This window comes from Rattus norvegicus, chromosome 15 (assembly GCF_036323735.1).
Source record: "Rattus norvegicus strain BN/NHsdMcwi chromosome 15, GRCr8, whole genome shotgun sequence".
NCBI classification, from domain to species: domain Eukaryota; kingdom Metazoa; phylum Chordata; class Mammalia; order Rodentia; family Muridae; genus Rattus; species Rattus norvegicus.
This window is the reverse complement of record NC_086033.1, coordinates 52,136,052-52,162,260: the sequence shown is the minus strand read 5'-3', so window position 1 is coordinate 52,162,260 and position 26,209 is coordinate 52,136,052. Positions and strand designations below refer to the sequence as shown.

The following is a 26,209-nucleotide window of genomic DNA, read 5'->3' as shown; positions in this document are numbered from 1 at the left end:
GGCCCACTTATGATCCTAATACTCAGGAGGCTAAGGCAGGAGGATTGTTTCAGGGTAACCCAGGCTACAGAGCGAGATTGTGTCTCAAAACAACAGAAGGCTAAGGGAGAATGAAGTGCTTGCTGTACAAATGTGAGGATCAGAGTTTGTATTCCCAGCACCCACATAAAAGTTTAAGTATGGCTATATAGATTCATAGTCCATACACTGAAAGAAGAAAGATAAGCAAATTCTTACAGTGTGCTGGCCAATCAGTGTAGGAGACACTGTCTCCAAATATAGTGGGAAAGCCAGGAATGTTTTTAGTCAGAGCACTTAGTCTTTAGTCAGAGCACTTAATGGGTTAGGCACGGGGATCTCTGAGTTTGAGGCCAGCCAGGACTACATAGTGAGACCCTGTCTCAGAAAAAAAGAGTTGTAGAGCAGTGTAAGAAGACCCTAGCCTTTGGTCTCCATATACATAGGCAAGCACACATGTGTACATATGCATATACCGCTTGCTTGCATGTGAGAGAGAGAGAGAGAGAGAGAGAGAGAAAGAGAGAAAGAGAGAGAGAGAGATGTTTATTAGCCTAACTGTAGCTAGATTAAAAAAGATTGACCCTTTTTCAAGGTAATAAAATTTTCAATACACCTAATTTTAGATTGTTTTACTTTTTAGGATTAAAAGAAAAAACAGTGCCTTAGCTCTGCCGTTGTGGGTATGGTTATCAATTTTTTTATGACACTCTTTTTTTCCATTTTTAGATTTTTTTTGAGACAGGCTTTCTTTGTATAGCCCTGGTTGTCTTCACACTGTAGACCAGGCTGTCCTCAGTCTACCTGCCTCTGCCTCCTGAGCGATGCAGTTAAATGTGTATCACCACCATTGAGCTTTTAAAGGAAAGCCCTGCCAGCAACCATGGCCTCTTGAGTAAATTTCACTCAAGGCCTGCCCCCCTTGTTTGTTTATTTGTTTGGGTTTTAGTTTTTCAAGGAAGGGTTTCTGTGTGTAGCCCTGGTTGTCCTGGAGCTCTCTCTGTAGCCTTAAAACTACTATAGTGATGAAGTGTGTAATACTCAGAGGGGCCATAACTCCCCAGGAGGCCTATATTCAAGAGCTATTAATTTATAAAATAGTATCTGAGAGCACCCAGTCTTTGTCAAGCAACTTGTTAGCTGTTTTTACAGAGTCTCTACCCTCAACTGATGTAGCCCTGTAAGAAAGACACTAAAAATGAGTTGAGTATATGTTGAGCAAGTAGATTGCGGGAAATTTGAGGTGAGGTTGGGCTTTAATAAGTACCAAGCCAGCCTGGGGTGCAACATCAGACCCTATGCTCCCCAAAAGTAAAGTACAGAAAGAATTTTAGCAGTGTTAAGTATTGTTTTTAAAAAAGTTAAAAAAAAAAATTGAAAGGAGTTGGAGGGAGGGTCAAGGAAAACCTTTCAGAGAAACTGATATATGGCAGGGATATGAATGACAAAGATTCGGTGGGACTCCAGGTAAAAATTGTGAGCAGATAATGCTCCTTTAACATCCTAAGATACTCTCAACTTGCTGGAACTGAAGGCAGAGCATTGCCTCTGTGACAGGATCCTGGTGAGCAAGCACAGCTCATAGAGGAAGTCAGATTCATGGGCAAAGGTGCCAGTCAGTGCTCAGAGCCTTGGTACAGGGGTACCAAGTAGTACTGAAGAGCAGGCATTTTTTTCTCAGTACAGTAGGAAGGTACTAAGCATTTTATGCACCTTTGTCCATGATTTGGTTCCATCATTTAAGGTTATTCTTGCTACCTGCCATGTAAAGACTAGACTGTAGTGAGTGAGAGTGGAACAGGGAACACACAGAGAAAGTGAGTGACTTTAGGGCTTATTCAAGAAGACATCTTGAATGGCAGCAGGATGTCACAAAGGACCTCTGGAGGCCTTAATGGTCCAGATGACATTTGCTCCAAAATTAGGTAGCTAAAACACATATTCTGACTTTAAGAACAGTCAGGAACCAAAACAAAGATTATTAACATTTATCCTTCCCCGTCTGATATTTGAGTGTTAGAGCAATCCAGAACTCTTTGTATTCTTTGCAAGTGGTGGACTAGAGAGATGGCTCAGAGGTTAAGAGCACTGACTGCTCTTTCAGAGGTCCTGAGTTCGATTCCCAGCAACTACATGATGGCTCACAGCCATCTGTAATGGGATTTGGCGCCCTCTTCCGGTGTGTCTGAAGACAATGACAGTGTACTCATATACATAAATAAATCTTAGAAAGAAAGGAAGGAAGGAGGGAAGGAAGGAAGAAGAAAAGAAAGAAAGTGGTAACAAGAAGCCAGGCTGTCAGTGGTGGTGCATAACATTAATTCCAGGACTCAGGAGGCAGAGACAGGCCTGGTCTACAAAGCAAGTTCCAAGACAGCCAGGGTTAGACAGAGAAACTCTGTTTCAAAAAGTAAACAAACAAAAAACAGTGGTTTTTGCCAGGCATAATGGCACATTGCTTTTAATACCTACTAAGGAAGTAGAGACAGGCAAATCACTATGAGTTCAAGACCACCTTGGTCTACTGAGTGAGTTCCGGGAGAGTTACATACTGAGACCATATCTCAAAAGAGGGAGAGGGAGAGAGAATAGTGCTCACCCCTCCTTCTCTTGCCACCAAGCCTGTGAATATATGACTGGTAGAAGCTATACAAGAAACAAAACTGGAGAATTTAAAACCTTTAGTTTTATCTACTGTCTGTTGTTTTCTTTGGTTTGACTTGGTTGTATTTTAATGTTTTCATTGTTTGAGAAGCAGAGCTTGAACCTAAATTGTTGGGCTTTAAACAAATCCTATCTTGAAGAGAAAAAGAAAGAAGCAATATCAGGCAGGCTGTAGTGACACACACTTTAATCCCAGTTCTCAGGAGGCAGAGGCAAGCACATCTCTTTGAGTTTGAGGCCAGCCTGGTCTACAGTTCCAGGATAACCAGGGCTACACAGAGAAACCCTGTTTGGAAAAAAATAAGTAAATAAATGAATGAATGAGTAAATAAATGGGGGGGACAGCATCATTGAATAAAAAGTGTGGTTCTTTCTTCAGTGGAGTAAGCAGTTTGCAGCCGTAGTTTTCGGTCACCCATTGAGTACCGATGAGAACATAGAGGATCCTGATCTCCTAAGAAATACTTTGACTTGTTGTCTTTCTGTATTTTCTGCTCAGATCTCAGCGACTCCAATTTGATGTTTCATCTCCCAATGGTATCTTACTTTTCCGAGAAACCAGCAAGATGATAACAATGTATGGTAGGTGCTTTAGAGAGATAAATGCCCCTGGAAGTGAGTCCAACAGTGTGTGGTCTCGGGTTAGATTAACAATAGCCAGGACAGCATTTCCATGGGTTCCTGTGTTCCTTATTCATAAGTATTAGGCCACCAGATGTCACCAAAGAGCTGCTGAAATGTATATTGTATATGCCTTTGGAATCAGAACGTTAGGATGACTTTAAAATTATGAATACTGGATGTAGTGTCAAATGCCTTTAATCTCAACACTTGGAACTCAGGGCAGACCTCTGTGAGTTCAAGGGCAGACAGAACTACATAGTAAGACCCTATTTCCAAAAAAAAAAAAAGAAGTGCTATAAATACAGTTGTATACATAGTTCTTATATGTTTTTGCAGGCAATCGTATCTTGACACTAGGAGAGGTGCCAAAGGATCAGGTCTATGCTTTGAAGCTCAAGGGTATCTCCATCTGCTTCTCCATGCTGAAGGCTGCCCTCAGTGGGAGCTACGTCAATTTTGGAGTCTTCCGTCTCTATGGAGATGATGCCTTGGAAAATGCCCTACAGACCTTCATTAAACTGCTCCTCTCTATTCCTCACAGTGACCTCCTGGTAAGCCCCATTGGCAGCTTCACGCTTGGAGTGTGTTCATTTTATTTTCTGCCTGTGACTATGATTTAATGTTTTCCTAAGGAACTACAACTTCACACCTTTAATCCCAACACTTAGGAGGAAGAGGAAGGGAGATCTCTTGAGTTCAAGAACAGCCTGGTCAACAGCAAGGTCCAGGCCAACCAGGGCTGTATAGAGAGATCGTGTCTCAAACAAACAAGAAACTACAACCTCATTCTTTTCTGCTATAACGAAGTCTTTTGTTTTCTCAACTGAAAGAACTATTTTGCTAATGACCTCCCTCCCTACCAAATGATCCAGCTGATCTTCTTCCTTCTTCTCTGCCCAGGATTATCCCAAGCTCAGCCAGTCTTATTATTCACTACTGGAAGTCCTGACCCAGGACCATATGAACTTCATTGCAAGCCTGGAACCTCATGTCATCATGTACATCCTCTCTTCTATCTCTGAAGGACTCACTGCACTTGGTAAGCACCTAGGCTATCTGGTCTGTGCCACAGTTACCCTTTCCATAGTATAATAGGGTGAGTACAGAGGGATACATAAGCTCCAGGTCACAAGAAGATGGTGTCACAGGAAGTCCATGAGGGTTTCAGGAACAGCAAGCACTAGCATAGGCAAAAGAAAACCAGGAAATCTATCTGGCCTGTGCAGAAGGGTTTTAGAGGAATAAAATCAAGCTGAAATAAGCAGGCATAATGCAAATCAGGCAAAATCCCCTTTGGCACATTAAGAGTTTGATACTTTCCTGAGCATAATAGAGGCTATGGAAGTATATACCTTCCTAGACCTTATTGTCTTAGTGTCTTGTCACCCACTTCAATGTTTAGGCTAAATAGTCCTGATTCAAAGAACTTTTGAATTATCAACTGTGAATTATCCATGCCTCACTGCCACTTCTATGATACATCCATACTTCTCTCTAGGATAAAGCCATATAAAAGGGTAGTCTAGCCCCAAGGTATCAGACCTTGCCTTGGGAGGCCCCTGTGCATTGCCCAGGTTCCTTGGGAGAATTAGAAGTGGCTTATGTTTTTTAAGTAGTCTTCCCCTAGCCTTTCCTAGTCAGCATGTGCTACTGTGTCCCTTGGTGAAAAGTACACATAAGCTGTGACTCTCCCAGGATGCTTTAGAGATGGAGACCAGCCAGTACATAGCTTGTTCTCCCCAAGGCAGGTACTCTCAGGCCGTATAAAACTGTCTTTGACAATGTCCTCCTCCACCAGTAACTCAGGCTCTGAGTTCTACAGCTCTGTCTGTTTCTAGTCTCATTATCTCTCCAGGTTAGTGTCTGTGTTGCCAGAAGCTACACTTAACTCTCAGAATTCTCAAGAACATTTATTAGAACCAGTATTTGGAAAGCATTTAGCAAAATATTTGGCACAAATAAAGCACTTGTAGAATGGGAACTTTTTTTAATGAAACAAAATGCATTAAGCCAATAATTTAATATTCATATTCTACTTTAAACTCCAGTTTTAAATTGGGCCTTATGTATACTCAATGACTGAGGACCCAGGCTAACTGAGTACCCATATGGGATTGCAGCCAATATTAATCGGTTTGCCCAGATCAGCAGCTCTCCTGCATCTTTTTTCCAGACACCATGGTATGCACAGGCTGCTGTTCCTGCCTGGACCATATTGTGACGTATCTCTTCAAACAGTTGTCACGGAGCACCAAGAAAAGGACAGCACCCCTGAACCGGGAGAGTGACTGCTTTCTGCATATCATGCAGCAACATCCAGCCATGATCCAGCAGGTAAGGAGTCTGAGGGCTAATTGTCGGTGGTGTGTCCCACCATGGGTCAGTGTCTTCCAGAGAGGGAAGGCCAGAGGGAAGGCCAAAATAAGTCACATCTCACTGTGCTCATGTTCTTAAAATGGCAGTGGATTTTTAATGATCTAGATCTGAAAAACATCTGAAATGAGCTCATCCTATCTCAGGAGCACTCTGTCTTCCATGAAAACTGCACTTCTCTATCACTGCTGGGAAATGGAGTCTGAGTTAATCATATCTAGCTTTCTTAGGGCTAGCTTCTTTTTTTGCAAAGTAGGAACACAGAGCTAGGGATGTGGCAGCACTTGCTGGGTTGCACAAAGGCCCTAGGTTCAATCCTCAACACCGACAGAGAATGTAGAGCAAAATTTAAAAGTTTTTAAAAGAAATAAACAGGAGGATACTACTTGTAAATAACATTTTATCATAAAAGTTAAAAGAAAAAAATGAAGCTTCCTTCGTGGTTTTTCTAGTTCACCTTGCACAGAAAAGACCTCTCATTGTAGGTAGCCAAAGCAGATCACGGTCTTCTTGCTCCTAGATGCTGTCCACGGTGCTGAACATCATCATCTTTGAAGATTGTAGGAATCAGTGGTCTATGTCTCGACCCCTGCTTGGCTTAATATTACTTAATGAAAAGGTAAGCAAGGACCAGAAGGATATCTGGTACTTACAACCAATCCTGACAGCCTAAGTTTTAAGTTTGTTGGGGTTTTTTTGGGGGGGAGGGAGGGTTGGATTTTTTTTTAAATATTTTCTTTATTCTTTTTATGTCTGGGTGTTTTGTCTGCATGTGTGTACCTGGTACTCTTGGAAGCCAAAAGAAGACATGTATTCCCCTGGAACTGGAATTACAGGTGGTTGTGAGCTGCCGTGTGGGTGCTGGAAGTAAACAGAGGTCCTCTAGAAGAACAGCCAGTGCTCTTAGAACAGAAGAACAGCTCAATGCTGAACTGTCTCACCAGCTGCCACTCCTCAAGAGAGTGTGTGTACTTTAATCCCAGCATTCAGGAGGCAGAGGCAGGATGATCTCTCTGAATTCAAGGCTAGCCTCGTCTATATAGCAAGTCCAGGACAGCCAGGTAGTAAGACTCTTGCTCAGAAAGAAAAAGGGTCTGAAGAACTGCCTCAGTGATTAAGTCTGTTAGCTATTCTCCCAGAGGGACCAAATTTTAATTCCCGGCCCCACATCAGACATCACTCAACCATCCTTAACTCCACTTCCAAGGAATCTAACACATCTCTGTCATTTGAGGGCCTTAAACACAAACACATACAGAAAATACTAGAGTAAAATCTCTGAAGACAAAAAGCAAAGGTAGGCAAAGCCAGAGGCTCATGAAGTAATATGTATTCACATGGCACTGTGAAACACCTACCACCATCTAGCAAGCAGTTAGGGGAAGGCATCAACTAAATATGTCCACTTCCTGTTAAAGTACACTGTCTGTACACAGTCAGGTTTGGTGGCCAGCATGTGGGAGGTGAAGGCAGGATGATCAAAAGATTAAGATCATCCACAGCTACATGGTGAGTTTAAGGCCAGTCTGAGCTCTTTAAGTAGTGAGATAAATCCTTTAAAAGGGAACGATGTCCTAAACTTCAAAACACTTCAGACCCAAGCTCTAGCCAGGTCCAGCTCTGTCACAGAGCCTTGAGATTCCCCTGAAAGGGCGTCTGATGCCAGGTATAGTAGCAAGTACTTACAGCTCCAGCATTCAGGAAGGGGGAGGGAGGCAGGCAGGCAGATCCACAAGTTCAGAATCATGAGTTCTAAGACATCCTGAGCCATTTGAGACACCCTGCCTTAAAGTATGGTGACCATGCCATGGTCAACAGAAAAAGGGAGGCATAGTAACTTGAACAAGCTACCTTACAAATTAAAAGTTTCTATTTTAAAATAGTATGAAAACATCATCCTTTAAGTACTTGAAATTTTAAAATATGAATTGACTTGTGGTAGATATTGCCGTTTCTGGAGAATAATCATCTGCCTTCTTTCACTTTCTGTCTTGTTTCTTGACCCACAGTATTTTTCTGACCTAAGAAACAGCATTGTCAATAGCCAACCACCAGAGAAACAGCAGGCCATGCACCTGTGTTTTGAAAATTTGATGGAAGGCATTGAACGGAATCTTCTGACGAAAAACAGAGACAGGTAGGTATCTGGGTCTTGCCAAGAAGTGCTATTATTTTTCAAACCATTGAAGCAAGCACAGTTCCCATAAACGTCTCTAATCACCATATGTGACTTACTTAAAGCTGTGCTGTCTAGTAGAGAGGCAAGCAACATGTGTAGTTTAGATTTCTCCATGACAAATTTTAGTGGTAGCCCCAAACAATGTCTTAAAATTGAGAATGTAAACTTTATTATTTATTATTGAGAATATGACCTAAATCTTTAGAAGCATTTTTTTTTTTTTTTTTTTTTTTTTTTTTTTTGGTTCTTTTTTTCGGAGCTGGGGACCGAACCCAGGGCCTTGCGCTTCCTAGGTAAGCGCTCTACCACTGAGCTAAATCCCCAGCCCCTTTAGAAGCATTTCTATATTACACCTAATGGCATACCTAAACTGAGATGCTAAGTTTTTGTCAGAAACACCTAATCTGAATTATATTTCATAAACAGAGTTGGTACAAGATTCTGTACCTGGTCATGCCAGATATCAAAGTTTTCTTAGAACTAAATTAACTATCTGGTTTATCTTAATTATATAATTTTAATGAAAGTGTTTTAATATAAAAGTAATTCGAGGGGTTGGGGATTTAGCTCAGTGGTAGAGCGCTTGCCTAGGAAGCGTAAGGCCCTGGGTTCGGTCCCCAGCTGGGGGGGGGGGGGGGGTAATTAGAATGTGAATAGAGAACTGAATTTAAATATTACTTGATTCAGCTCTCACTCTCACTGGCCATAGACCAGTGCTCCCTAGCCATTTATGGTTAGCAGCTTCCCTATTGGACAATACAGCTCAATGTCCTTAGTCTTTTATGTCTGAGAACTGTACCAATCTCCTGTCATTTCTGCCTAAGGTTAATTCCCATCTCTTGTCAAGTAGTTAATATGTCTGTGTTGCTGCCACAAGCCCAAGGTAGCCCTCCCAGGTTCAAGTTTGACCATATCTGATTGCTATGAAGTTTCCAGGAAGAAGTAGAGGTGTAAATAAGGCCCCCTTTCCCTAATAGTCTTGAGACTAAGGTTAGCTGATAAGGCACAATTTGCTGTCTTCTGCTTCTCAGTAACTATTTCTGTGCTTAGGAAGAGACATTTCCTTTCTACCTCTTTCTCCATCCCACATGCATCCTTTCTGCAGGTTCACCCAGAACTTGTCAGCATTCCGTCGGGAAGTCAATGACTCAATGAAGAATTCCACTTACGGAGTGAATAGCAATGACATGATGAGCTGACAACTCTTGGACTCTACCTTGCAGAGCAGCGTCCCTTCGGTCTGGTTCAGAGGGTGAACAGTTGCAAGGGAGAGAGCCTGGCTGATCCCGGCTCCTTCCTCCAGGGGTATGGGGAAAATGGCAAAGGTCAGCTAGCTATTTCCCCAGGAAGTACGGGGTGTGTGTGCACTCACTGAAGGGCAGGGCGCTGCTGGTTCCTGGGGGACTGGGTGGGAAGGGTGGTGGGAGGAGACAGAGGCACAAGCATCTGAGGCTCCAGCCCACTCCTGGGGTCACCCATGCAGGGAGAACCCAGTGTCCTGCCACAACCTGCCTTGTATAAACATGTACATTTTTTCATAACATTTTGAACAAGGTTTATATTGACTCAAGTTTAAAAACAAAATGTGTGATTGAAAAATTTTTACAGAGTCTAGTGCACCAATGCTGATGTGAGGGGTTATGTATGGAGAATGAAGAAAATGTGTATTGTGGTGGCCTGAAGCTTTATTGGACAAGGATGTGTGAAAGTGCAGAGATATATTTAGTGACACAGTGTAGAGAGGCAAAAAAGGAAAAACTCCAAATGTATATTTTTTCTTAATGTCCTTTCCCCACCAAACCCCCAATGATGCGTTCCTGATGCTGTATTAACCCTTGTTATTAGGAACTCTGAGCCTTGCGGGAGCACCATCCTCTCCATCATGGATGCTGCCCTGGGTCCCCCAGCCTCCTGCAGTGACAAATAACTCCAGCTAGAAGTTTCTGGTGTTTTATCTCCATCCTTTCTCCATCTTACGTACCCTCATCCTCAGAAAGATGCCTCTTGCTGTTAAAAGTTGGGTTTGTGTTTTAGGATTCTTGGTCTCTGTAGGGAGACGATGGAGAATTGAGCCATTTGCTCTCTTGTTGAGCAATTGCATGAGTCCACCAGAGGCCTAATATGTGTGGCCATAACTTTTGTCTTCCCCAGCCCTTGAGGCAGTGTGTGTGGATGTGTGTGTGGATATTTATGTATGTACCCTGCACTCATGAATGTATGAACTGGAGGAAGTTACTACAGGGGAGGGGTTCTTAATAACAAGGTCTACCTAGCATGAAGTATTTAACATTCTCCCTTGAAAAATATACATTTTTATAAAATAAAAACCATAATAAATGTTTTGAATATTAAAAAAGAAAAGTGAGCCTACAGAGGAACATTGGATGGAGAAAGCTCTTTGCCTTGTACTTTCCCACAGCTGCTGCTAGCTGTACACATCTCTAGTTCAGCTCTTACCCACGGGACTTTATCAATTAGGTTTCATTTTTATTTTCCTCAATCCTCACAAACAAGCTTATTAATTTTCCTTCTCCTCTGGCGACTGTGTGGTGAATCTTTTCTTGCGTGATCAGGTTGCGGATAGACTTGTAAGGGTGTTTGCTGCATACAGTGTAAGCATTGTGACCGCCAATAAACTTCAATGGTTTCTACTGACCTGGTTTCAGCAGTCAAGTGTAGTATGTTCAGGGATGTGTCTCACTGTAAACACATGGAGATATTTAAACACAATTTTTTTTTTAAGCCAGTAGGTACAGAGGTCCCTCTGCCTTGTAAAATTAACTCAGACTATGTCTGACTCAACTCTTTTTTGGTTCTTTTTTTCGGAGCTGGGGACCGAACCCAGGGCCTTGCGCTTCCTAGGCAAGCGCTCTACCACTGAGCTAAATCCCCAACCCCCTGACTCAACTCTTATGACTGGTTCTGCAGACATACTTCAAGCATAATGTTCTCCAGAGTTGTCAAAATGAAGACACTCTACCTCTTTCCAGGTCATAAATGAACGACCTACCTATGAGCCGTGGCTGAGGAAAGCCCCATTGTGTTAGTCCTAGCATCTGCCTCTCTGATGGGAGCTGGGCTACATTTATTAGGCCTTGACAAGGTCAGGGGCAGATGTTTCCCCTGAATGAACAGAATGAACAGGCCAGATTAAGTGAATAATGAAGACTGGTTTCTGTGATTTACGGCCTGTACTGCACAGTGCTTTCATTATGAGGGGTCTCCATGGCCAAGACCATTGACAAACATGAGCATATAGGGCAGTTGTGGGTAGGGTATCTTACCTGCAAGGGCCCAAGAGCCAATCCTGAATACCTTCCTAGAAAAACCATCTTGGCACATGCTCAAGAGAACCTGGGATACTAATTCTAAAGTAAATAAGACAAAAGGGCTGGGAACCTTTCTCACAAATACTAGAAAATTTTTGAGGTAATAGTTGGTCAGCAGGATCCCAGCGTTCTTCCTTCTCTCCTACAGAGTAATTCCAGAGGCAAGAAACTCACTAGGGATGATGGTGCAGTCACAGCAAAGTGCTAACAGTTGAGATCTAACATAGCCCCAAGCCGTGTAAAATTCAGCTGACAAAAGTTTTTGCCCTGACATAGTACTACATGTCTTTAGCCCCATCAGTTGGGAGGCAAAGACAGGCAAATTGAAGTTTGAGATCAGGCAGGACTACAAAGAGATCATGTCTCCCAAAGCAGGGGTGGGGAGGGGGTGCTAGAATTTGGGAAATGAAAACAGAATTAATTCTAGATATACCTTGGCTACACAGCCAAACACATGCACACACATTACTAATTTCATAAAGTTTAACCTAATATGAAGTCAATTATCTTTTTCTTTTACTTTTTTATTTTTGTATTAATGTTTTTCTTTTTTTTTTTTTACAGCCATTATCCCCCTCCCATTCTGCCCTCCACAGTTCCTCATCCCATTCATCCTCACCAACTCCCCAAATTCCCCAACCCCATCTCCAAGAGGGTGTCCCCACACCCTGCCAGGCCTCCCCATTTCCTGAGGCCTCAAGGTTAGGTGTGTTTTCTCTCATTGAGGCCAGACCAGGCAGTCCTCTGCTGTATATCTGTCAGGGACCTTGGACTAGCTAGTATATGCTGCCTGGTTGGTAGCTCAGTGTCAGAGATCTCAGGTGTCAGGGTTTGTTGAGACTATGGGGTCTTCAGATCATTGGATGTAAGTATAGGCTTCTAGCTGAGTCAGCTGCTGGTAAAACCTCTTGGAGGGCAGCCATGCTAGACCCCTATCATGCATGTCCTTTTGGGACTGAGATACCTCACTTAGGATAATTTTTTTAAACATTTATTTATTTATTATGTATGCATCATATAGCTTTCTGCCTGCATGTATGCAACTATAGGCCAGAAAAGGCACCAGACCTGGTTATAGGTGGTTGTGAGCCACCATGTGGTTGCTGGGAATTGAACTCAGGACCTCTGGAAGAGCAGTCAGTGCTCTTAACCTCTGAGCCATCTCTCCAGCCCCAATATTTTTTTTAAAGGTTTATTTTATGTATATGAGTTCTGTAGCTGTCTTCAGACACACCTGAAGAGGGCATCAGATCCCATTACAGATGGTTGTGAGCCACCATTGTGGTTGCTGGGAATTGAACTCAGGACCTCTGGAAGAGTGGTCAATGAGCCATCTCTCCAGCCCAGGATAATATTTTGTAATTCCATCCATTTAGCCTGCAAACCTCATGATGTTCTCGTGCCCTTGTGGCATGATGGGGCATCTTTTGGGTGTATGCCCAGGAGTGGTATAGCTAGGTCTTCAGGTAGATCTATTTCCAGTTTTCTGAGGAACCTCCAGATTGATTTCCAGAGTGGTTGCACCAATTTGCAATCCCACCAGCAATAGAAGTGTTCCTCTCTCCACATCCATGCCAACATATGCTGTCACATGAGTTTTTTATCTTAGCCATTCTGATTGGTATAAGGTGAAATCTTAGGGTCATTTTGATTTGCATTTTCCTGATCACTAAGGACTTTGAACATTTCTTTAGATGCTTCTCAGCCGTTTGAGATTCCTCTGTTGTGAATTTTTGGGTTAGTTTTATAACACATTTTTTGATTGAATTGTTTTGGGGGTTTTTGTTGTTGTTGTTTGGGTTTTTTTTGGGGGGGGGTTCTTTTGTTTTTGAGGTTAGCTTCTTGGGTTCTTTATATATTTTGGATATTAGCCCTCTATCAGATGTGGGGTTAGTTAAGACTTTTTTTCCCAATCTGTAGGTTGCCAGAAATCCAATCATCTTTAATTTCCTATTCCTCAGATATCGTGGAAAAGTATATATTGTTCTATGCTGTTCCTGGGCACTGAGTATCTAATCTACACAGTGATTCTTGGCATAAGCTACAATGAACCCTACATTCTCTTACTGGTGATTATTAAATTTTATTGTGTACATATGTATGTATTAGCTTAACCCAAATAAAGGTAATATTTTCCTACTAAAGTGCAAACCAAAAATGGGATTTTACTCAATCAAAATGTTAGGTTTTTATATTGTTTTTGTTTTTATTTTGCTGGTTTTTCAAGACAAGGCTTCTCTATGTGACGGCTCTGACTGTCCTGGAACTATATATATAGACCAGGCTGGCCTCAAACTCAAGAGATCTGCCTACCTCTGCCTCTCATGTGCTGGGACTAAAGGTGTGCACCACCACCTCCTGGCTAAATTTTGTTTTTTGATATGTGTCCTTACATAGGCCAGGTTAAACCAAAGTTAATGTAACCAAGTCTAACCTTGAATTTTGGCTATCCTGCCTCTCCTAAGTACTAGTATTGTAGACATATGCCATCATGCCTGGCTAGGCTTTGAAATTTTAAGAAGTAATGACTTGAGGCAGGTACCTCAATTTTCTAATGGAGATGTTCAATCTACCAGTGACGTTAGGGTTTCTATTCCTTCACAAACATTGTGACCAAGAAGCAAGTTGGGGAGGAAAAGGTTTATTCAGCTTACACATTCACATTGCTGTTCATCACCAAAGGAAGTCAGGACTGGAACTCACACAGGGCAGGAAGCAGGAGCTGATGCAGAGGCCATGGAGGGATGTCACTCACTGGCTTGCTTCTCCTGGCTCGCTCAGCTTGCTCTCCTAGAGAACCCAAGACTATTAGCCCAGGGATGGCACCACCCACAATGGGCTGTGTCCTCCCCCCTTGATATCTAAGTGAGAAAATGCCTTACAGCTGGATCTCATGGAGGCATTTCCTCACCAGAGGCTCCTTTCTTTGTGATAATTTCAGCTTATGTCAAGTTGACACACAAAACCAGCCAATACAACCAGGATGTATTCTCTTTCTCCAGAACATAGGCTTACTCTAGTACTCCTGAAGAGTAGTGTTCCAATAACCTGTGATGAATTTCTTCTAAGCACATGGGCTATTATAGCCATGGTCCTACAACATGAGTTAACCTAGATAACCAAAACATCACCCTAACCAGTTCTGTCCAAACCAGAACTGACAAAATCTACAAATCTATGTGGTATCTACTAGTCTGTCAGACAGCAAAGCAAAAATGTTGAGGAAGGACAGCTGGGTTAACCTGTACCTTACTACACTTCGGAAAACAAATTTGAAGGAACTGAAATTGTATCCCCAACTACAGTGAAACTTCTATTATCTAGATGAAGGATCCTGTCTAAGGGGGTCTTCCTTTCAGCTGTCTTCTAAGTTGATGACACTTGAATATTTTCCAAACTTTAAATGCTGGCTAATCTGCCACTTTGGTATACTTGGGAAACACTTTCCATTGAAGGAAGCTGCCCCAGACAGTGGGCCTGAGGCCATCAGAGTGAAGGGTAGAATCAAGTTTGAAAATGACTTTCCTTTCTTAGCCTTTCATGGTTCTTTGTACCCTTGTCAACTTCATTCATGACACTTGGCATCTGGGTCAGGGCCTTTATGATTATCAGCTACAGAAAAGGAACCCACAGAGTCAAAACACTTAGTTAAACTCTTCTGCACAGAACCCATTAATAGTAAACAGTGACCTTAAGAGTGAACAGGACAGGTTGCAGCCAGTGGAAGAGCTCGTTGAGCATGTACAAGCCCTGATTTTTTTTTTTTTTTTTTTTTTTTTGGTTCTTTTTTTCGGAGCTGGGGACCGAACCCAGGGCCTTGCGCTTCCTAGGTAAGCGCTCTACCACTGAGCTAAATCCCCAGCCCCACAAGCCCTGATTTTAATCCTCAGCAGTCCATTTCCCCAAGACCAGTAAACAGTAAAATAAAATACACCACATTTATACTTTGTGTGTGCATGTGTTGTTTTTGGAGTCAGGGCTTCTCTCTGTAGACTTGGCTGTCCTGGAGCTCACTCTGTAGATTAGACTGACCTCAAACTCAGAGATCCTCCTGCCTCCACCTCCCAGAGTGCTGGGATTAAAGGCATGAGCAACCACTGTTTAGTGCATTTATACTTTTAGTTGAAGACTTCATAAAAGCATACAGCACACAAAACACTTAATGGCCAAACCCATCTCATCATTGGTTGCAAAGGAGTGCAGCCTGAGCAGAAGGGAGTAACCGAATTCCTGAACCACAAGTTATGACAGTCACAAGCATCTGGACCAGGGTCTGGAGGACAAGCCCACAGGATAAAAAAGGCAAAGTTGGATGCAGTGGCTCAGGCCTGTAATAACAGTGCTCACTCAGAAGGCTGGCGGAGAAACGCCACAAGTGCCAGATCAGCTTCGGCTCACACTGAAATCCAGTCTTGAGACAAAAGGAGGGAAGATGATGATGGTGGAGCAAAGCCAAGAGCACTTGCTCTTGGAGAAGATCCGAATTAGCTCCCAGCACCTACATCAGGCAGTTCACAGCTGCCTGTGACTAATAACATGAAATCCAACAACCTCTCTGGCCCTGCATTCAAGTGCACATTTATACATAATTTTTGTAGAGAAATTTTTTGAATGGATAATTGCACATGGTAGTGCACACCTGTAATCCCAGAAGGAAGCAAAATAATCAAGGCTAGATAATATAACTGCCCTCTTCCCAACAACCCCACCCCCACCCCAAGGCTCAGAAGAGCCACTTACACAATCTAATACGGATTTCCCACAACTAGTAAAAAGTGGAGAATATAGCCCAATGTCAGAAAATGCAAGCCTCTCTCCTGCTCTCAAGAGTAGTTGGTAACAAAACATCCAAGAGTGGAAATGAAAACAGTACAGCCAGCCATTTCTTCAACTGGTTAATACCTCTTAAATCCAGCCTGGGGCACGTGTCACAAAGAATATCGCGTAACCCTTCCACTCAGCTTCAATAGTCTCTTCCACGTCCCTTTTTACATCTGTAAAGCCTGTTTTTGTCAGTGTATGAACTATACTCTGCTTTATCCGTAGACCCAAATCTTCCCTCCCTGCTGTTCCCACATCTAGTTTTAGGACCTGCTCGTTTGTTGGAGGTGATCCTAATCTTGTCCCTTATCTATCCCAGCAACCAAAATCTGCTCCTTCCAAGTCTGCACCAAAGAATCAGGTCACGTCCTGATGGATGTGACTTACAGCCGCAGATGCGCTTGCAGAAGATAAGCACAGGGTGAAAAGAGGTACTAAAGTGAGTGAAGTTCCTGCAGAAATCGCAGCCCGACCCTCCACAGCTGACACCAAGCGCAGCGGCTGAAATCTAAGCCTATGTTCTGCACGGCCCCGGAAGTGATCCCGTGCGTTCCTTGCGTCAGAAGGAGCGGCGGATGCCTAGGTTGCATCTGGGCTGCCCAGACCGGATCCCGCCCTTGTTCCACGCACGCGCAGTAAGGACTCATGCGCTGGGTGATTTCCGGCTGTAACTGAGGTGCTGACCTACTCCAGGTATTATCTCCTCTTGGCCCAGCGCTTGCAGAAATCTGAGTTTATTTGCATCGCGTCCCCACACCGAAATCCACAGCGGCTGTGGTAGAGTCTCTGTCCCAAAGCTGAAGTGCTGAACCCGTGGAGAACGTCTCAGACGCTAAGGAGAGCTCTGCAGTGGACAGCTTCCAGGGAAGCCCTGACCAGACCAAGAAGTCATGACAAAAAAGGCGTGAAACACCTTGTGAGGAATAACAGAAATAATATGACTAGAGGGCAAGTGCAGCCTTCTTTGTGTCAGAGTAAAGAACGGGCTTTCAAGAGGTTGGGCTTTGATCCTAAAACCCAGTTTCTAAACCTCCAAAGGCTCCTTAGCAGCCTGGTGAGCAGTCCTTGCTTTCCTTGCTTAACCCACCGGCCTAACGGATGAAACGTGTGTGAACCGAGGCTAGGTCTGTGAGACAGAAGTTGAGGAATGTTGAGAGGTGGACCCAAAACAATTTTGTGATCAGCTAAATTCTAATGATTCTATGATTCCCTAGCTCCAGAATTGTACCTGACTGGGAAAGAGAAAGCATTGGGCAAGACTAGGGTTTGGGTTGTAGACAGTACACTGGGTGAATCTGAGAGAAGACCCTACCCCTGGAGATGTCACAAACATTTCTGCAAAATGAATGCCAATCATACAGAAACTCAGAAAATGAAGTCATCGTTTCAAATAAAAAACCAAAGACATTAAGGAATAAAATAAAGTTTAGTGGGCTGGAGAGATGACTCCACAGTTAAAAGCACTGGCTGCTCTTGTAGAGGACCCATGTTCCATCTCCAACTCCCACATGTTGGCTCACAATGATCTGTCACTCCAGTTCCAGGGAATTCAACACCCTCTTCTGGCCTCCTTGAGCCAGAGGCACATACATAAATTTTTTAATTTAAAGCTTCTAGACTATTCTCATTAATTTAGATGCATTCTTACCAAAATGTATGTCAGAATCAGTATATAAAAAGGATATAACATAATTAAGTGGCTGAGTCTAGATGCAATGTTGATTTAATCTTCAAAAGAATAAGGCTATAGTGATGTTCAGCAGTTAAGAACACTGGCTGGTCTTCCAGAGAGCCCCTGGTTCAATTCCCAGTACCCACATGGTGGCACACAACTGTCTGTAATTCCAATTCCAGGGGATCTAACTACCTCTTCTGACCTCTGTGGTCACTAGACACTCAAGTACTCAGACATACCATGCAGACAAAACACCTATACACATAATTTTCTTAAATACCTTTCTATAAAAAGCATAACTTTTTATGCGTAACACCACATGAACTAAGGAAAAATTAGAGATCATCTCAGTAGATATAGAAAATATATAATGAAAATTTAAGCACATTAAATTTCAAACCAAAAAAAAAAACTGATATTATGCTAGAGATGTAGTTCTGTTGGCAGAGGACTTACCTAGCAGGCAGGAAGCTATGGGTTCAGTCCCTAACACAACATCAAGCCCAGAAAATTAGAAAGTCCAATTACATTCTCAGTTACATAGTAAATTCAAGGCCAGTTTGGGGTTTGGGTGTTGTTGTTACGTTTTGGATTTTGGTGGGTTTTTTTTTTTTTTTTGGTTGTTTGGTTCTGGTTTTTCAAGACAGGGTTTCTCTGCATAGTGCTGGCTGTCCTGGAAATTGTCCTGCAGACCAGGCTGCTGGCCTCAAACTCACTGAGATCTGCCTGTTTGTGTATCCCAAATATTGGAATTAAAGGCACGCACCATCAACAACAACTTGGAATATATGAGACTGTATCTCAAAAACAACTCAGCAAAACTTTTTGTGAGTGCTGGTATTAGAGAAAACAAGAGCTGGGGACATGGCTCACTGGTTGGGGGCACTTGGCTGTTCTTCCAGAGGTCCTGGGTTTGGGTTCCAGCAACCATATGGTAGCTCACAGCCATCTGTGATGAGATCTTATGCCTTCTTCTGGTGTGTCTGGAGACAACTGCATTACATATATAGTAAATGAATAGATTTTTTGAAAGAAAAAGGAAGAAAGAAAGAAAGAGAGAGAGAAAGAAAGGAAGGAAGGAAGGAAGGAAGAAAGAAGACAGAAAATAAACGCAGGGCCTATACTTTGTACTGAGCATAATCCCTACAACACACTTGAAGGTTAAAATGGACTCTCCTGTTTAAAGAGAGCAAAAGGCTATCTGCAATAGCACAGACCTGCTGTCCTAGCACTTGGAAGGAGGAGGCAGAAGGGCTCAACGTTCAAGGTCCATCTGGGTTCTATATGAGAAGACTGTCTCTGGCAGAAAAGAAAGGGAGAAGGGGAAGAGGCAGTGTGGCCAGGCTTGGTAGCACATGCCTTTAAACCCAGCACTCAGGGAGCAGAGGGAGCTGAATCTCTTTGAGTGCAAAGCCATCCTAATCTACATAGCTAATTCCAGGCCAACCAGAGCTACATAGTAAGATCCTCTTTCAAAAGGACAGTGGATGTTTTACCAAAATGTCCTAGCCAAATGAATGCAGCTCAAAAAGGAAAAGTACATGGATCTCAAAGGAAAGGGGGAGTCGTGTCTTTCTTCTCAGATACCATGACTTAGAGTACAAAAATAAGCCACTCGAACCACTGAGTTGAATTAAGCAAACCATAGAAGACAATATCTATTATTATCAGTATGTTAAAGTAAATCTTTCGAGTGTTTAATGTCCAGTGAGTTTGACTGTGGTACTTCATATAAATGTTCAGTGGTTTCCTCTTCACTCCTCTCTGCATGGCCCCTCCACATCAGCAACTAGTTCCCTTTCCTCCCAAGACAAACCAACCATAGCATACTCAACATGCCCAAAACCCTAGATTTGCCTGCATTTGTCCTATACCACTGGGGGTGGACGTGGGGGATAAAGGTTATTTGTATGTACTAAAACAATTAGATTAAAATTTAAAATATACACTGTTTTTATGTCATCCAAGAACATGAAATACACATGAGTAATTTTAGATCTGTGCTGAAATCTATAGGATAACACCAAGGAAATCTAGGCTGTAATCTGTTGATGATCCAAAAACACTGTGATGTTATCTTCATAGTGGGTGTTTTGGTGTTTTGCTGTTGTTATAGAGACTAAACATACATGCTAGGCAAGCACTTTACCATGAAATTAATCTCCAGCCTATTGATCTCTATATTCAATAAAATCCAAATTTTTCAAGTAAGTACTTCAAATTTTATTGGTATATAGTCTTTTTTAAAAAGATTTTTATTCATTATATATACACACACTGTAGGTGTCTACAGACTCACCAGAAGAGGGCATTGGATCCCATTACAGATGGTTATGTGAGCCACCATGTGGTTGCTGGGAATTGAACTCAGGACCTCTGGAAGAGCAGTCCGTGCTCGTAACCCCTGAGCCATGTCCCCCTGGGGGTATATTCATCGTACATAGAGATGGGTTGCATAAAGACAGTTTTTGAGTGGGTTCTCACTATGTAGCTCTGGATATCCTACACTTTTCCTATGTAGATCAGGCCGGCCTCAAATTCACAGATATCCACCTGCCTCTGCCTCTGAGTGCTCTGATTAAAAGTGTATCCCACTTCATCCAGCTCCATAAAAATATTTTCATTTATGTACTTTCTCCAGTGGAAATTTGAAAAGGAACCAGGTAGCAGTGGTACACACCTTTGATCCCAGCATTCATGAGACAGTGGCAGGTGGATCTCTGAGTTGGAGGCCAGCCTGGACTACAGAATGAGTTCCCAAACAGCCAGGGCTACACAGAGAAACCCTGTCTTGGGGTGGTGGTGGAATTCAAAGTCCTTTTTATAGAAACTAATGTATTGGTTGTATATGTGAAAATTTAAAAATCAAAAATAGCTACAAATCTTGTTTCTAAAATTTTTAGATTTTATTTATGAATGTTTTGCCTGTACATACATACATACATACATACATACATACGTACACACCATGTAACTTGCCTAGGAGGTTAGAAGAAGGCATTTCTCCTGGAAGTGAGGCTACAGACAGCTGAACTACCCTGTTAGTGTTGGGAACTGAATTCCTCTGCAAGATCAAAAAGTGCTTTTACCCAAAGATGAACCATTGTTCCAGCCACTACAGTCTTCTCTTTTGGTGCTCAGGATGGAACCTAGGGACTTTCACATAAAAGCCAAGTGCTCTACCACTAAACTACACCCTCAGCCTTAAAATATCTATTTAAAATCAAAAGGTCAGGGGTTGGGGATTTAGCTCAGTGGTAGAGCGCTTGCCTAGCAAGCGCAAGGCCCTGGGTTCGGTCCCCAGCTCCGAAAAAAAGAAAAAAAAAAAAAGAAAAAAGAAAAAAATCAAAAGGTCAGCTTGGGCATTCATGCTGCCTGGTGCCAAGATCTACTATCAAATCAGGGTGCCTCTAGCTTGAGAGCAGATATGCAGACCAATGGAACAGAAGCAGCCCAGAAAGAGACTGACCGATATAATCAATAGACAACCAAGACGCCAAGATCAGTGTAAGGGAAAGAACTGTCTTTTCCAGGGTTGGAGTCAGAGGGTATGCATTTGGGGAAAGCAGGAGGGGAGGGATGGGCAGTGAACATTTCCTACTACATAAATAAAAATGGGCTCAAAATACTGTAGTAGCATATGCCTGGAGTCCAGATACTCAGGACGCAGAGACAAATGTTCACAAGTTCAATGCCAGCCTTTGCAATATGTGACACTCTTGTGAAGTTCCTGACCCCTGTGGAAAGACCACAGACTCAATCTGGATTATAATTAGTTAAATGTATTGAAGCTGCTAGCAAGACAACAATATCTGAACCAGAAGAGATTGCTGGGGTGAGGAGAGGGTGAGGGAAGGATTTCAAAAGACAACAGCCACCAGACCTTGAATATCTGCACAAGCAAGCCAAGAGCTGTTCTGTCTGCCAAGATTAGGTACCCAAGGCAACTTCAAAATAGTCCTTGAATGTCTGCATAAGCAAGTTATAGAAGCCAAAAAAGCAGTCATAGCATAGCAAATCGATGGCACAGCTGTACATTTTAGTGTAAGGATGGCTATGTCTGGGTTACTGGGAAGTTATCTTCCAGGGACTGGAGTCAAAGGCAAATGGTTAGTGGGCATCAGGATTGATGTCTGGCATAAAAAGGTGCTTCTTTAGCAATCCCAGCACCATCCTAGAAAAGCAAACTTAAAATATATCACACACCTAAGAATCAAAGCTAAAATTAGAGTCAGGTGTGGGCGTGAAGGTGCCCACCTATAATTCTAACACTTGAGGGGGAAAGATAAAAACCTTTTGAGTTCAAAACAGCCTTGATACATACCCAGACCTTGTTTTGGGAAGGAAGGAAGGAAGGAAGGAAGGAAGGAAGGAAGGAAGGAAGGAAGGAAGGAAGGAAGGGAGACAAGACATAACTTACAGTGAAAATATTTGAAATACATATATTTGACACAAAACAAATATCCAGTATACATAAAGAACATCTATAAATAATCTCAATAAAAATAATCTCAAATAATTCAATCTTAATAACTGATCAGGCATTTTGAAAATGACAGTTTGCCTATTACCAACAACCACTTTAACATTCAGCATCCTTTATCATGAAGGAAATGCAAATTAATAACTACAATAAAATACCACCAACAGGCTGAAGATAGAGCCCAGTAGTAGAACATTTTCTCTGAGGGAAATAGAAACAGAATGGCTAAATTTAAGGACACCAGCAATGCCAACCATCGAAAACGTACAAAGCAGTAACCATTCTTCATAGACTGTAGGTAGAAGTCCATGGCAATCATTATTGCTGATGCTTCCTGCCCGATCGGAAAACATGTCTAAGTCGAGTAGCAAAGACAGCTCTCTCTTGGTAACCCCAGTAAGTCCCCACTAGCTGTAAACGGTGGCTCTCACACAGGGGCTTCTTTCTGGGCCGGTACCAGCAGCTTCACCTGAAAGCTGGTTAGAAATGCAAACTCTCTTGGCTCTACCTACACCTGTTCAATGGGAGACAGCAGAGGTGATGCTCCCAAATCAAGTCTAATGGAGGGCCAGGTGCTTCTAGAGTAGGAGGGGACGCCCCGCCTCCCCTTCCCCTCCTCTTTCCCAAACTTCTTAACAGCCTGGTGTGGGCAGCTGACCCTTAAGTGAAACCCTGAAGCCAGCTTGAGGACCTGCAGTAGAGGTGCAACCCATGACTGGCAGCGCAGTGAGCTTGAGAGGGGGTGAGTGGGACTCGGATCCAAGAGAACGTGGAGGCCATTCTGTCCCCTCCCTCTCCACACTGGGGTTTCTGAGGGCCCCAAAGGCAGCCATGTGGTCTCTCAGCAAGCTGCCAAACTTGGGCTAGACAAAACCACCATTCTTTGCACTTCTTTGTTGAGTGTGTCTGTCTCAGGTCTGGGGAAGCTCTGATCCGTTTGGGGGGGGGGGGTGTTGGGGTAGGGGGTTGGCTTCTAGTTTTTAATGGCTGTTGGCTATAGTCAACATTCCCAGGACTCAGGGAGTTTCCCTTATGGAAGGCTATGAGCTAGCCTTTGCATTACTCAAAAAACAGTGATAACAGCTGAACTCCAAGCAGGGACCCAGGACCTTACCTCATCACAGACATAATTCTTCCCCCCCACCCAGTAAATCGACATGAGTCGCCACAGCACCAGCAGCATGACTGAAACCACGGCAAAGAACATGCTCTGGGGTAAGGGCTGAGGCTGTCCCCAGTAATGGTGGAGTGGGTTTGCTGGTGAACCCTTAACGTAGAGGAACTCAGGAGCCTCCCAGCTCCACACCTCCATCTTCTCTATGCAGGCAGTGAGCTCACTCAGGAAAAACAGACTTGCACCTTTAGAGCCCAAGGCGAGAGGAAGGACAGCTGTAAGCTTTTGCTCAGCACGGTGGGTGTCTCCCAAGGAGGGGGAGAAGAATGGAACAGGAGTGAGTCTCCAGCGTCAACAGCTAACAGCTCCTTCTCATCAACCTTCTCAGATTTGCCTGGGGGAGAAGGCCAAAGAGGAGGTGAATCGTGTGGAAATCCTTCCCCAGGAAGACAGGAAATCACCAATCACTGTCGCCACGCTGAAGGCCTCTGTCCTGCCTATGGTGAGTCCTCTCTCCCTGCAGGCCCCGGGAAGGCGTCACTACCCTAACTTCATCCTCAGATGGGCCTGGACATAAGTGTGGATGCCTTCATGCCTCAGGCTCCTCACCATGCTATAAAGGCGACCAGGAAAACCACCCCAACTCCTGCTTTCCAGAGACGGTGCCATGAGCAAGCCGAACAGCCTCTCCCACAGTGTCCTGTTTAAGCTTGTTTACTACTCGTCACCAAGACACTGTCTGTGGCTTCTACTTGGGCTTTGAGTGTGGGAGCTCTTCCCTCTAGAAATGTATCTCGTGCCATGCAGTTAACCATTGTGTGTGAATAGTGGCAGGTTTGTAATTTGGAGCACTTTAAAATTCATTTTAAATTAATAAATTTAAAATTGAGGGAGAGAGAGAGGGAGACAGTGTTCAGGCCACGTGTGCCACAGTACATGTGGGGGTCAGAGGACAACCCAGGAGTTGGGTGTCTCCTGCTGTGGGTTCCAGGAATTGAACTCAGGTTGCCAGGCCTATGCAGCAAGTGCTTTTACCTGCGGACCACCTAGCCTGCCCTTGTTTGTCTGAGACAGGGTCTCCTATTGGATCACAGAATGGCCTCCACGCTCTCTTCCTGCCTCCCCTTCCCTGGTGCTGAGATGACAGACATAAGCCACAACAGAAACTTTTCCCTTTTTCTGTGATCTCAGGGCATTGCCCCAAAGGCTAGGGCTTTTGGTATAATACAAATTATTATATCTGACTTAAAAATGAACTGTGAGTTGAAAATATCATAATTGGGAGAGGATTTACTATGCTTAGCCCCTGGAGCCATAGCACCATGCTAAGCTTGTAGAGGAGAAACCAGGGCACATAGAGCACCAGGAATAAGGCAGGATTTCTATCACACACCACTGGCCCAGGAGAAGGTCAAAATTCAGAATTCAGGTGTGTGGTTCTACTAAACGGATTTAACTCTTGCATCATTGTAAAGCCAAAAACTCCTGAGTAATCGGAAACTGTAATTGGGCAAACGAGACCTGAGCGTTGACCTCTTTTCCTCTTCCCTGATTTAAGATGGTTCTCCATGAAGTGCTTGGCAGATACGCTTCGCCAAATTAATGAAGCCCCCATCTGGTACAGCTATGCTTTAAGGTTTTTAATTTTATTCCTGAGTAGGGAGTTGAATTTTATCAAATACTTCATTTTTATTTTACATGTGTGTTTGGCCTGCCTATGCTCTGCAAAGCACATTCACACCGAGTTCCTACGGAGGCCAGAAGAGGGCCTTGAGAGTGGAATTGCAGATGTTTCAGAACACCGTGTGGATGCCAGGACTCGAACTCGGCTCCTCTGGAAGAGAAATCCGTGCTCTCAATAGCTGACCCTTCTTTTCAGCCCCTAAAATGGTTTTTTTTTTTTAATTTTGTCTCACCTGATCCTACATTCTTTCTCCATCAATTCATTAACATACCATTATGTTGGGATAATAATGTTTGAGCTTTTTTGGGTTCCTTGATCATGCAAACTCTGCATTCACTTTAACATGTCCTCATCTTCCTTTACTTAAGGATTCCTGGGGTGGGTGGGGTGGAAACACAAATGCTACACCACGTGGTAGTCAGAAAACAGCTTCATGGAGAAATGTATCTCCCTTCGTGAGGTCGAGGGCGGGACTCTGGCCACCAGGCCTGCTCAGCAACCCTTCCTGCACTGGACATGGCACCACCTGAGTTCCTCACTTTGCCTCCACCATTTGCTTGTTTATTTTATTTTGTTCTGGTTGTTGTTCTTTGAGACAGTCTAGGTAACCTAAACCAGCTTCAAACCCACAGTGGTCCTCTTGACTCTGCCTCTTCCCCAAGTGCTAGAATACTCGTGTGCACCACTGACTCCATCCATTCTTAATTGTGAAAAGCAGAGAAGTGATTTATTCAATGTGGTCACCTTAGGATGGGGGGACATTTGTTGTGTGTTTGGATTTTTTGTTTTGTTTTGAGCCAGAGTGTCTCTTATGTCACCCAGAATTGCAATCCTCCTGCCTATGCCTCCTCGACCCTGGAATTTTGCAGCAGTTGTGACCAGCATCTACCAGGGGCCAGGCTGAGTTACCTGTGTCTTCTATGTTGCCCTGATGTCTCTCTCCCACCACAGGTCACAGTGACAGGTATAGAGCTTTCTCCTCCAGTAACTTTTCGTCTCAGGGCTGGCTCAGGACCTGTGTTCCTCAGTGGCCAGGAATGTTATGGTAAGTGCAGCCTCCAGAGATTCTTGACTTTCTTCTGCACAGACCCTCCAAAGCAAATGATTGCCAGTGGCCTGAACTAGAAGGCTGTGACAAGGGCTGTCGTCTCAAATCTTCTCGCCTTTCCATGTCCTTTGTGTCCTTTGTGAGCCTCAGGCCTTTATCATGAGTGAGGTAGCCCTTGTTTCAGCTTCAGAAAATAC

General features: G+C 43.4%; 2 protein-coding genes and 1 long non-coding RNA gene across 5 annotated transcripts in view; 2 read left to right on the top strand and 1 right to left on the bottom strand.

The window, feature by feature from the left end:
• Xpo7 (exportin 7) overlaps positions 1-10,518 on the top strand; it is an 85,987-nt gene extending 75,469 nt beyond the window's left edge. The window contains exons 22-28 of one of the 2 annotated variants that reach the window (NM_001108386.2): positions 3,182-3,264; positions 3,643-3,857; positions 4,207-4,345; positions 5,480-5,640; positions 6,200-6,298; positions 7,689-7,816; positions 8,964-10,518. In NM_001108386.2, the coding sequence (NP_001101856.2) occupies positions 3,182-3,264; positions 3,643-3,857; positions 4,207-4,345; positions 5,480-5,640; positions 6,200-6,298; positions 7,689-7,816; positions 8,964-9,057 (919 nt within the window). In that variant the 3' untranslated portion in view covers positions 9,058-10,518. The remainder of the gene's footprint in view (positions 1-3,181; positions 3,265-3,642; positions 3,858-4,206; positions 4,346-5,479; positions 5,641-6,199; positions 6,299-7,688; positions 7,817-8,963) is intronic. The other variant, XM_063274433.1, reaches the window with a different exon arrangement.
• Positions 10,519-13,812: 3,294 nt separating this feature from the next.
• LOC134482146 (uncharacterized) lies at positions 13,813-16,576 on the bottom strand. The gene is made up of 2 exons (XR_010058198.1): positions 16,396-16,576; positions 13,813-13,977 (listed from the first exon to the last, which is right to left on the bottom strand). It is a non-coding gene; the product is annotated as an uncharacterized LOC134482146 (long non-coding RNA).
• Npm2 (nucleophosmin/nucleoplasmin 2) overlaps positions 16,551-26,209 on the top strand; it is a 13,738-nt gene continuing 4,079 nt past the window's right edge. The window contains exons 1-4 of one of the 2 annotated variants that reach the window (NM_203340.2): positions 23,234-23,381; positions 23,492-23,577; positions 23,669-23,782; positions 25,916-26,009. In NM_203340.2, the coding sequence (NP_976085.1) occupies positions 23,324-23,381; positions 23,492-23,577; positions 23,669-23,782; positions 25,916-26,009 (352 nt within the window). In that variant the 5' untranslated portion in view covers positions 23,234-23,323. Of the gene's footprint in view, positions 23,578-23,668; positions 23,783-25,010; positions 26,010-26,209 lie in introns of both variants that reach the window. The other variant, XM_063274142.1, reaches the window with a different exon arrangement.